At 48.0% G+C, this 12,300-nt stretch overlaps 2 protein-coding genes across 3 annotated transcripts in view; both read right to left on the reverse strand.

Moving 5' to 3' along the window:
• The window catches only part of UBE2V1 (ubiquitin conjugating enzyme E2 V1), a 33,068-nt gene extending 22,225 nt beyond the window's left edge, over window positions 1-10,843 (reverse strand). Inside the window, exon 1 of one of the 2 annotated variants that reach the window (XM_010343114.3) lies at window positions 10,601-10,843. In XM_010343114.3, coding sequence (XP_010341416.1) covers window positions 10,601-10,691 — 91 coding nt within the window. In that variant the 5' untranslated portion in view covers window positions 10,692-10,843. Of the gene's footprint in view, window positions 1-8,564; window positions 8,665-10,600 lie in introns of those variants that run through there. The other variant, XM_039479767.2, reaches the window with a different exon arrangement.
• An 84-nt stretch (window positions 10,844-10,927) lies between these two features.
• The window catches only part of PEDS1 (plasmanylethanolamine desaturase 1), a 38,147-nt gene continuing 36,774 nt past the window's right edge, over window positions 10,928-12,300 (reverse strand). The window contains exon 6 of the mRNA XM_039479766.2: window positions 10,928-11,282. Within this exon, the coding sequence (XP_039335700.2) occupies window positions 11,101-11,282 (182 nt within the window). The 3' untranslated portion in view covers window positions 10,928-11,100. The remainder of the gene's footprint in view (window positions 11,283-12,300) is intronic.

Here is a 12,300-nt window from a genome sequence, read left to right on the forward strand (position 1 = left end):
GAGACGGGGTTTCTCCATGTTGGTCAGGCTGGTCTCAAATGCCTGACCTCGAGTGATCCACCTGCCTCAGCATCCCAAAGTGCTGGAATTACAGGTATGAGCCACTGCTCCCAGCCTAGTTTTATTTGTAATGAATGGGAATTTTAGGGAAACGTACACCTTTTTTTTTTTTTTTTTAATGAGGGAAAACTGGCTTCCCACCCAAACACTGAAGTGAAAGAATTCATGAACTTTGTTTCACAAAATGTGAATGAAAGCGAGTTACTAATACTTCAAACCATTTAAAAACTGCATACAAAGTTAATACATCAATATTTTCTACAAAACAAAAGACCATTTAATTCCAAATAGCCTAACCACACTCTAGTTATAGAACTTTAGGGTCTACTCCAGGGACAGAAGTACAAATATTGTTGGAATTCAGAGATCCCGCAGACATATGGATGTATCAGTGACGAGTGAGAAGTTCATCCTATCCTAAATAGAGTTTAAGTTCAAAATCATGATACATTAAACAAAGCATTTAATGAATATATTAAAAAATTAAACCCACATATGCCAAAGAACAGAAGTACAGCAGATGAGAAAACCCCAAAATACTCAAACATATGTTTTGATCCTCTGGCATTTTAATCAATTGAACCAACATAAATTTTAAGATTCCCAATATTTCTTTGTGAATCTGACACCAAAAAAGCAGCTGGAGAAACAGCATTAAGTATATGGAGGACATAAAAATGGACTCTTGCAGGCCAGGCTCGGTGGCTCATACCTGTAATCTCAGCACTTTGGGAAGCCGAGGAGGCAGATCACCTGAGGTCAGGAGTTTGAGACCAGCCTAGCCAACATGGTGAAACCCCATCTCTACTAAAAATACACAAATTAGCCGGTTGTGGTGGCATACATCTGTAATCCCAGCTACTCGGGAGGCTGAGACACAAGAATCACTTGAACCTGGGAGGTGGAGGTTTCAGTGAGCTGAGATCATGCCACTGGACTTTAGCCTGGACAACAGAGACTCGGAGGTGGGGTGTGGGGAGGGTGGGGAAGGCTCTTATACTCTTGCAAAACCAAGAGACCTACAGGCTCTATAATAGCTAGGAAATTCTATAGCTAACGATAAGTATAATCAAATAGACTATTAAAAAGTAAACCATGAAAATGTTAAGAAAACATCACCAAGGTGCTAAAATATCATAGTAATCCAAGACTTTTTGAAGAAAATCTTTGTTCCTATTACTGCAGAATTATTCTTTCCAGAAGGCTTTTTCCTGGATCTGTGTCAGTATCAAAAGTCAGCCGGTTATTCTCTTAGCTAAATATAAACTGAAAAGTCAGCAGTTGCAGGATATTACAAACAAAATATGGCAACCAGGTTGAAAAAGCATGAATATTTGATAGAGCTTTAAACCATTTCACAGTAAAACATTTAATGCAGTAATCTGAAACACAGCAACATATTAAAATGTCTGTGGCATAAAAAGGATTCTGAAGTCCTTTAAAACATCTTCTGGGAAAATCACGGCCACCAAGCAGCAGCTACCACTGTATGTCAATCTTGGAAAACTCTGGCCTAGGTCTCGAATTAAAATGGTAGAACCTCAGAGGTTTCTCCTGAAAAGAAAGCTGCTAGTTCAAACTGGTTTGGTTGCCGAGTCAGGGAAGACAGGGAACTGAGCTAGAAATCTGATGCTGCTCCCACTTCAGAAAATGAGGAGGTCTGGAAGGTGATGCACTGGGATTCAACATCCCTGAAAACTGGATATAAAGTCAAAAAGAGGTAACTTTTATTTCTGAGCAACCGGCCAAGTGCAGTCTGGCTGTCTAGTTAGCTGCCCAGATCTTTTTCTCTCCTTCTCTAGAGCAATGGTTCTCCAAGTTAGTCCCCATACTACAGCCTGGACCTCATTTGGGAACTCACTAGAAATGTACATTCTCAGGCCTTACCCCAGAATTCCGGAATCTCAAACTCCAAGGGTGAGCCTAAGAATCTGATAAGCCCTCCAGGTGACTCTGAAGTACACTAGTTTGAGACCCATTGCTCTACGGGAATTGTAGGGGAAGAATTAGTAGCAACTTGTCATTCTTTCTTTCTTTTTTATTTTTGAGATGGAGTTTCACTCCTGTTGCCCAGGCTGGAGTGCAATGGTACAACCTCGGCTCACTGTAACCACCTCCCAGGTTCAAGCAATTCTCCTGCCTCAGCCTCCTGAGCAGCTGGGATTACAGGCACCTAACACCATGCCTGGCTAATTTTTGTATTTTTAGTAGAGATGGGGATTTCACCATGTTGGCCAGGCTGGTCTTGAACTCCTGACTTCAGGTGACCCACCTGCCTTGGCCTCCCAAATTGCTGGGATTACAGGTATGAGCCACCATGCCTGGCCTACAACCTGTCATTCTTTACAGTCCAACAACTTGACAACAGCAGGTGACAGAATGTAAGACCCTGTGTTCTTCTGCTGTTAGGGTCAATGACCAAGGCCAAGCATCAGATTTTCTTTGACAAGAGGGAAAACAAAGAAGAAGATGTAGGAAATGAGTCAGGACAACTGGGGAAGGGGAGGATAATTAATTCTATCATCAAGTACCTCTATAAATGCCACCTAACAGGGGTAAAAGTTTTAGTTTTTTGAAAGGCTGAATAGCCACTTTTGCCTCTGCCCTATTAGACACATTGTTTCTCTACAAATGTCAGATGTATCCATTTGGATACATCAAAGAGATCCTGAATTAACTCACTGCAACACTGACAAATATTTATTGAGTACCTACTATTTCATCCAGAACTGTGCTGGTGCTCGGGACACAGCAGAGGAGGAGACACAATCTTGCCCCAGTGAAAAGGCATAGAAAATATGCAACGAAACAAATAATAACACCTTAGGTAAGGTTAAGTGCTTTGGAGAAAGAGAAAAAAAACAAGCCGTGAAAATGACTAAAAAGCTCTATTGACTGGAGTGCTCAGGGATGGCCTTTCTGGGTAGCTGTGACCTGAATTACAGCAGTCAGGCCCATGAAGATCTGGGGACGCAGCAGTATCAGAGGTGTGTGTGATATCACATGAAGTCAGGGCAGCAGGGCCTTGTGGGCCACGGAAAAAGGATGAATTATTCCATAATAAGAGCAGTGGGAAGGGCTTTCTGAAGCGGAGTGCCAGTTTCTGTTTTATGTCTGTGAAAGATCATTCTGTCTCCCGTATAGAAAATGGAAAGGGCAAGACTGAAAGCAAGAGGCTTTTTCCATCTTCCAGGCAAGAGAAAGATGGTTCTGGTAAGACTAGGATGACAAGAGTGGAGACAGAAAGGAGGGTTTGGCACTTATTCTGAGGTCGTACCTACTGGACTTGTGACAGGGTGGATGTGAAGATGAGGAAAGACTACTACTTGAGAGGCCACTGCTATCCACCCATGAATAAACGGATCAGCCGAGGCAGAAGTAATAACAGACATCCCAGTGGCCGAAGATGCTTGAGATGCCTACCTCGGAGAATAGGCCCTGGGGGCTGGGAGAACAATCATAAGGCCACCATAAGCATCACTGTCCCAATTTGGCATCCCGACTTTGCACCTCAGGCTAGTCACTTCTCTCCTGGCCTGTTCCTCACCTGCACAATAGATACCTGCCTCAATGGGTTGCTGTGACAAGTGAGATCATGTAGTTAATACAATGTCTGGCACTTACTAAACCCTAGGAGTGCAACTTGAGAAGAAGTCTGATGGCTTGCCTGTATATAAGGATGAGGAACTACGTTGTACATGATGTGATGGGGCTCCAAGCCCAAGAGGTACGAGTTATTCAGTATAAAATGTAAGCAAATGCTTCCTTAAAAATGGACCTCTCTTTCCTTCAATAGCATATAACCCAGAAGAGGACAAATAGTGGCCAGAGATGCTATAAAAGGGTTCCTGACACTTTTTATTAAAGCCCTTTCTCTCTCCATGATTAAACACTCCAAGACCTAAGAAGAACATATCCCTAAATCCACGCTTTTTCTATTTCCTTCTTAAGGTAGTGGAGCAGGCTGGGGAGGGAACCAGAGTAACAGATGCCTGGGCTTGAGGGCCAGGTGCAGCAGCTCATGCCTGTAACCCCAGCACTTTGGGAGGCTAAGGTGAGCGGATCACCTGAGGTCGGGAGTTTGAGACCAGCCTGACCAACATGGAGAAACCCCGTCTCTACTAAAAATGTAAAATTAGCTGGGCATGGTGGTGCATGCTTGTAATCCCAGCTACTGGGGAGGCTGAGGCAGGAGAATCGCTTGAACCCAGGAGGCAGAGGTTGGGGTGGGCTGAGATTGAGCCATTGCACTCCACCCTGGGCAACAAGAGTGAAACTCCATCTCAAAAAAAAAAAAAAAAAAAAAGCCTGGGCCCTAGTGGGAGCATCACCAGTCTTTCCTGGCTTTTGGCTCTTCCCTCAGTAATCCTGTGGGGTGGATACCGGCCCCCTGGCTGGTGACTGGGCTGTGGAGAGTTAAATGAGACAACATCACAGGTAAGTCAAAGTCTGTGGGGCACTCTAAAGCACTATCCACAATATAAAAGTAATAGTATTCAAATATTTACTTCGTCAAATGTGCTGCTCTAAACTTCACTGCAGCCCCTCAAAATTAAGCAGAGCCCAAAGTTCCTATAGTGCTGTTATCTAACCACAATAACAACAACAACAAACAAAATTAAGCAGAGGATTCCTGATTTTGTATTTTGTGTTCAACTTTTATCAAATTACTATAGAGCTACAATTTGCGGGGAGGTGGGCAGAGGATTCCTGACTTCGTATTTTGTATTCAACTTTTATCAGATTACTACAGAGCTACATTTTGGGAGGAGGTGGGAGGGACAGAAATATGAAGAGAAAAGAGAACATGGTGAGGGAAACAGAGTGGTTTGAAGTGAATGTGGAGGGGGAAATTATGATCATCAAAATTAATCTTGGTAATCCCTTAAGAAAATAATAGCTTATACTACTCCAACAAAGCCAGTTTCCCCTCCATCACTGGGGCAGGCTGCTATTTCTTTGGCTGAGCACAATGTGAAGCTGTTCTCTTGAGAGTAGTGCCCATGTTGTACAAAAGGCACTTAATTCCAACTGGCATAAGGTGCTCACATAGAGACACAGGGGAACTGAGAACAACTAAAGGACTATGAGTTTTCATTCATTTCCAGCTCTCTCTGGAGAAGACTCCCGAATAGATGGGAAGACTAATCTCCGCCGCCCACATGGTTAAGTTTTGATAAGATGAATGTGCATACGAGGTCACTTCAGTGTATGCAAATTTAAAATCAAGCCCCACCAGGGCTTACCCCTCTGGCATTTACTTTCTGATTAAATGTCAGGCAAGCCCATGGGCTGCTGAGCGAGAGGAAGGGCCTGGCAACCAAGGGCCACTATTTGATGTGCTGCAATCCTGGCCGAGGCAGGAGGAAGTCACCTGTCACAACACGGGCATTCTGAGGATCTGTGGTGGGCTTCTCACAGTTCCACCCTCTAAGACATATGCAGATACCACACATTGCAGAACCAAAGGAAGTGGGAAGGTGGTGTGGCCAAAAGCTGAAAGCAGTGACCATAAAAAACTAAGTTCAGCCCTTACAGGAACTCAAAGGCTTCACAGCTGTTTCCTGGCAACCAGAGGCACAGATTAATCAAGAGCCCCACTCTAAACCTGACTAAGGAAGGCCTCAGGGCCCCTGACCACACCCGGAAGACTTCTCAGGGCTAGAAAGCGAAGAGGCCTATAACTCATTTTAGTTTAACCCAGGTAAGGTCTGCTTCACTCAGCACCTGGCACTCTTTTCACTGCCTAGAGGAAGGTCAGACCTTGTCATACCCCTCTTTTTAAGACTCTTATTCATTCATTCAACAAATATTTACTGAGTGCTTACTTCATACCCGCCACTTGTTTGATGGCTTCCCCTCACACCAAGCAAAATCCAAAGCCAAGTCTCTCCAACTCATCTCCTCAACAAGCCTTGCTTGCACATTAAGGCCTTTTATTCTGTTTTTTCAACATGCCAAGCTCAGTCCACCAAAGGGCCTTTGCACTCACAGTCCGCCCTCTCTCCTGCCTATGACACTGTAAGGTTGGCTCTTTCCATTATTTGCCTCAGTTGAAATGCCACTTTCTCAGAGAAGCCTTCCCTGGCCACCTCTCCAGACACTGTGTATCATCTCACACAATTGCCTCCGTAGCACTTACTGCTATCTGAAATTGTCTTATTATTAACTCCTTAACAGCCTTCTGAAGGACAGAGACTGTGTCCATTTTGTTTGCTATCCACGATGGGACGCAATAGGCCCTCAGTAAATACCTGTTGAAGAAATGGACAAAAGAATTTTGGGAAGTCCCTTTTAAGGCACCTCAAAGCCTGTTCGACATTATCTAAACCATCCCAAGTGCTCTTGGATTCCACTAGACAGCAGCTGACATTTTATCTGGTCACCATAGCTATTTGTGAAGCACTCGCTCTTCAACTGTCAGGGTCTCAAGAAGTTAGAATTGGGCAGCTATGAACCCAGATTGTAGGTAGCCACCCGAGTGACTGCAAACAGGGCTGAGCTTCAACGGCACCTTATTGCCGGTTACCACCAGCACACCGGGCCTCTCGTTTCATTACCACTGGGCAGGAGTGTTATTCTGGTGAGAAGTTTCCCCAGCAGTCTGGACTGACTCCGATTCCCTCTTCTGGGAGTGCCTGGGTAATGGTAAATGACTTGACTCAGCACTGTTCCAGCTGAAACCAAAAGCGAGTTAAAGGATTCATGGTCTCCCCCGTGCTGCAAGAAGACCCCATTGTTTGAAATGCAAATGGCAGCTTGTGGTGCATCACTTCAGTCAGATCCCCTACATTCAATTTCTTTTATTCTCACCCCAACCATCCGACACGTGAGGCTCCTTGAGACCACAGAGGAGCAACATTTGCAAAGAATTCCCCTCCCCCTATTTCCCTTGGATCACCAATTCCCTCCCAACACTGTGGGAAGCTGCTGCTGTGGCCTTAAAATGCCCCAATGATGGCTGTACCCCGGCTCTCCATACACTCTTTACCATCTCACGCAATTGCCTCCGTAGCACTTACTGCTATCTGAAATTGTCTTATTATTAACTCCTTAACAGCCTTCTGAAGGACAGAGACTGTGTCCATTTTGTTTGCTATCCACGATGGGACACAATAGGCCCTCAGTAAATATCTGTTGAATAAACAGACACAAGAATTTTGGGAAGTCCATTTTCGGGCACCTCAAAGCCTGTTCTATGTTATCTAAACCACCCCAAGCGCTCTTGTATTCCACTAGACAGCAGTGTCCAAGTGCAGGCTGGTGTCCCTGCAGGCTCCTAGTGGGGGACACTGTGGCCCTGTTTGCTTCCTCCATCAGAGGTAACCCATCTTCACCCCATCTGAGAGAGCCTCCTTGGCCAACTTCACTGCCAGGCACCTGAGGGTGCAGCCCCACCCAAGAGTTCCCATTTCATTTGTTCATTTCCCTACTCCCATCAGCCACGTATCTGTCCCAATTATCAAAGGAGTGGATGAGAGTGAGCGTCTCCACAGAAAAGACACTTCTAGGATACGCTTCCCTCACTCAATTCGAGAAGGGGAGACTTCTCCTTTACAAGAAACATCTCTGGAACCCGACCTTTTCCCACACACTCATTTCAGGGGCTTCCCTCAGTTGAATCCCCACTCCCGAAGAGATACCCTCGGGGTTCTCAATTCACCAGTTCTTCCTCATCCAATATCAGAGTCTTCCACCAAGGGCCCCACTTGGACCTTGCCCCCTGAAACCTCACTTGGAGCCATCCGTCTGTCTCCTCGAACAGGGAGGGGACTGGTAATGATGGGGTCATTTCACCATCACTCCAATCGGGTCCCTTTGGCATCTGAATCCTTTTCTTCCCTCTCACTTTATTCTGCGGCGATCCCCTTCATTCTCCCCAAATGCAGCCGCTCCAAGGCTCCTCCTCTCTAGTCAGCCCAGGTATTTCCTCAGCTAACCCCATCTCTTACAACTAACGCCGGGGCCGTCCCCTCCACCAATAGGGGATCCTCTCAAGTCACCCCCTCAGGATCCCGTTTCCTCCTCCCATCCAGCCGAAGGGGCTTCTCTGATGTCCCCTCCAGACATCCCCAGGCCCCGCTCAGCCGCACCCCTGGCACCCAGTACGGGACGTCCATCCGCTGTGGGGCGCCTCCCTCTCTAGGGGACCCCTCTATCGCCTCTAAGGAATCGCCAGCCCCGGTATCCTCAGGAGTGCCTCGGAGCTCGCTCCTCACCCACTCCGGCTCCCCCCCGGCAGCGCAGCGGGGCCCTCACGCCTCCCGGGGGAGCCTCAGGGCCTCGCCGCGCCGCCCACAGGCCCCTCAGGCCCCCGCCCGTGCTTCCGGCCACCGCCTGCTCCTCCTCCCCCGGTCAGGCCGCCGCGCGGGTGGCTGTCGCGGAGCCCAGCGGACAGAGGCGGCGCGGGGACCCTGGCCCCGCCGCAAGAGCCTTTGAGAGTCCCCGGCCCCCGGCCCAAGCCCGCGCCCCCTCGGCCGGCCGAGCCCGGCGCCCCCGCTCACCCGAGCCCGTGGTGGCTGCCATCTTGCGTCGCTGTCGCTTGAAGGCCGGCCCCTTCTTCACCCCCCGCCGTCCCCTGTCCTGACGCGCAGGCGCGCGGGCACGCACGGACGCCGCCGCTGACGCCCGCTCCCGGGACCGGCGCGACCCGCGGCCGGGGAGGCTCTTCTCCTTCCCTTTTAGAGAGAGGAAGTGTCTGCGTGCTCCGGGGCTCGGCCACCTGCGAGCCCCCCCAGATCGGCTGCGAGGGAGGTACTGACGTTCTGATGAGAAGGGCAGGGGTGACGAGGCTTGGGAAGGCGCGATGGTGGAAGAAAAAGAAAAGATCGCTTCAAAAACAAAAGCGCTGAATTCGCTTGGGGTTTTTCCTATGTAGTTCCTATCTAGATCCTCACCACAGCTCCACAAGTTCAGGATTCATGTGAAAAATGAAGCCGAGAAAAAGCGATTTATCTAAACCCAGCTGTTAAGTGGCAGAGACAGACCGAATTTGAACCTCCGGGTTCGGATTTGAATTTGAATCACCACCTTCCCGGTCAGATGATCCTGCTTCTAAGATTGATGCTCCCTGGCCAGAGAAGGCTTGGAGTGGTGCAGCTAAATGATTTAGGGACGTTAAGATGGCAGGGAAAGCATTTGCTAACCATCGACACAATCCATTCATTCATTCAGCCAACCAAACACAAATATTAAACACTATGTACCAGACACTGTGCTAGGCGCTGGGGATGGATAGACATCTCTGAAGAGCCAAATCTTTGCTTTCAGGGGCTTACATTCTAGTCGTAGACAGACAGCAAGTAAACAAACAGGAAAGCATAAGTCTGATAGAGAATAAACCAAGAAAAGAGCAGCAGCAGATGGTCAGGAAGGGCCTCCTAAAGTGGTCATATTTCAACAGAGACCCTAACAATGAGGAGATAGAGGGAACAGCTTGTGCAAAGGCCCTCAGGAAACGTATCTGCAAATAAATGATAAACCCAAGAAGTTACTCCTCCTTTATTAGAAATTGTCTCTGAGAAGCCCTTATATGGATATAGACACTGAGGCTGAAAGAAGTGAAGGGACAGGCTTAAGGTCACAGAGCAAAATATTGGCAGAAGGACCAGGACTCTCGCTATAGAGGGACAAGGAAGCTGGAAGTCCTCACCCAGCTCATCCAATTCGTCACCTTTTTCTGACAACAAGGCCCACTCAGCATCTCTCCACTCCGTTCACTTCTTCACTCAGGGCAAGCTGGAAGAGCCCAGCAGCCTCCATTCTCTCCTCCATGGTCCATTCTCCCTATGGCAGCCAACATCTGCTCAGAACACCCTCCAACTAAACCTTCAATGGCTTCCCATTCCCTCTGGATAAACTACAAACTGCAAGTTGAGTGACCATAGAATTATCACCTAATGAGGTGACTCATCAGATTAAAAGAGGACCGATTATAATCTCACCAGGAAAAGTGGAAACCAGGGCTCTCCAGGGCAAACCAGGATGCCTGGACACATGTGCACAAGGCTCTGCACCCAGGGCTGGGACTAGGATGGGGCCATCAGATTTAAGGAGGCTTTCACTCCGGTCCTAACTCTGCACTTACACAACCCTGCAGGTGAGTGCCTTCTTAAAATCTGCACCCCAGGGCTGGGCATGGTGGCTCAGGCCTGTAATCCCTGCACTCTGGGAGGTGGAGGCGAGTGGATCACCTGAGGTCAGAAGTTCGGGAGTGCAAGGCCCCTGAACACATGCCCTCTCCCACTTCAGGGGCTTTGTCTGTGTTGTTCCCACTCTTCAGTTCTCAGATCCAGGACCACCCCCTCAGGGAAGCCTTCCTCGATTCCTCCAACCACATCAAATTCAGCTATAATTAGCTCTCAAAGTGCCAGGTGTTCCTCGTTGCCAGCACTGGCTATAAGTGAAGCAACTTGACTTTTCGGGTATCACGTGATACAAGTTTGCTTTGGGGAGCACAGAAAATACTTGCCCTGGACTTGAGGTCACTGTAAAGCATCGGTAGCAAGTGGAAGCATTTGGTTTCCTAAGGTGGACTCACCTTTGCAGTGAAATTTTCTGGGTTCAAGCCTTCCTTCATCACTCATTTTGCTTTGTGACTTCAGGTAAGACGCTTGAACCTCTCCTGGCATCAGTTTCCCCTTCTATGAGGATAGTAGTATCAACCTCATGGGATTTCTGTGGATATAAAATACTTTCCTAAAACTCCTTGGCACAGGGAGGAGGAAGGGACACCAGAAGAGCTGATATTTATCAAGCTGTTACATCCAGCTTTTAATCCTCACAACTTGATGCAGCAACTCCTAGGAATATCCCCATTTTAGAGATGAGAAAGCGGAGACAAAAGCTAACAGGTGGAGGATGAGGATTAAAACACAAGCCTTTTATCCATGATGCCCGTAAATGTTTACTCGCACGAATTCTTTGGCTCTTGTAGAAAACTTCTTGCAAGTAAAATTGACAATAAGAATTTCAGCGCAGACCGCATCGCAGGAAGCAGAGGTTAGGCGGGACAGTCCGAGGCATTCTGGTTATTGTAGTCTAGCGGTGACGCGATGCCTGCTGCAAATTGTAGTATATCCTGCGCACACGCTCCCTCGGAGAAGTTCCGCCCCGTCCCTGGACGTCACAGCCGGTCCCCAGAGCGGGAGTCCTCCTGGCGCCTGCACCTGATCTCTGCTCTGCGCTTGAGCTGATAAACTCCGCTGATCGGGATAAGAGTCCTGTTTTATCGGATTTTGGGGAAGATTAAAATGGTTAATAGAACGAGAGAATTTAGAAGAGGGCTTGACACTAAGTGTAATATAAGTATTAGCCACCATTATTACTTAATCCTCAGTGACCCTTGCAAAGTAGCTGTTATTTCCATTTGTGAGATGAGAAAACTGAGGCACAGAGGAGCTAGCTGGCTTTTCCAAGGTAACACAACAAGGAAGGAGTAAAATCAGTTTTGGAATCCAATTCTTTTTACCCTGTGTCACCTGCTGGCTCCCCTGTGAGGAGGGAAGCGGAGCCTAGGTTTTAAGCAAAATGTGGGCAGGTTTATGTTTTTACAAAGTGCATCCTGGTTGTCAGGAGGAGACAGGGCGAGGACACCCAACTGAAAAGCAGCAATATTGGTGGCAGGGAACCCACAGCGGTGTGTTGGGTACCGTTTACTGCCAGTCCGGTCACCATGTCCCCACATAGCAGGGTGGGTGTTTGGAAACTTTCCCTCCTTTGGCTTACGCCTGTAATCCCAGCGCTGTGGGAGGCCGAGGCGGGCAGATCACCTGAGGTTGGGAGTTCGAGACCCGCTTGGCCAACATGGAGAAACCCCATCTCTACTAAAAATACAAGAATTAGCCAGGCGTGGCGGCAGGCGCCTATAATTCCAGCTACTCAGGAGGCTGAGGCACAAGACCCGCTTGAAGCAGGAAGGCAGAGGTAGCAGTGAGCCGAGATCGCCCCACTGCACTCCAGCCTGGACAGAGCGAGACTCCGTCTCAAAACAAAACAAACAAGCTGAAGAAAAAGCCTATTTTTGATCCCTTCCTGAGGCTGTGATGGTTGGGGCTGCCTGGGTGATGTGGCTGAGCTGCTGAAGGGATCGCGGGCCGCCCACCTGCAGACTTCTGAAGACGTGAGATAATGTGCCTGTTAACTTAAGCTGTTCTTAAAGGTAGGTTTTTGCTACCTACCGCAGAAAGCATACCTAATAGATACAGGAAGCTGATGCGGTGGTTCAGTGGAGAGACAAAT

This window comes from Saimiri boliviensis, chromosome 9, assembly GCF_048565385.1.
Source record: "Saimiri boliviensis isolate mSaiBol1 chromosome 9, mSaiBol1.pri, whole genome shotgun sequence".
NCBI classification, from domain to species: domain Eukaryota; kingdom Metazoa; phylum Chordata; class Mammalia; order Primates; family Cebidae; genus Saimiri; species Saimiri boliviensis.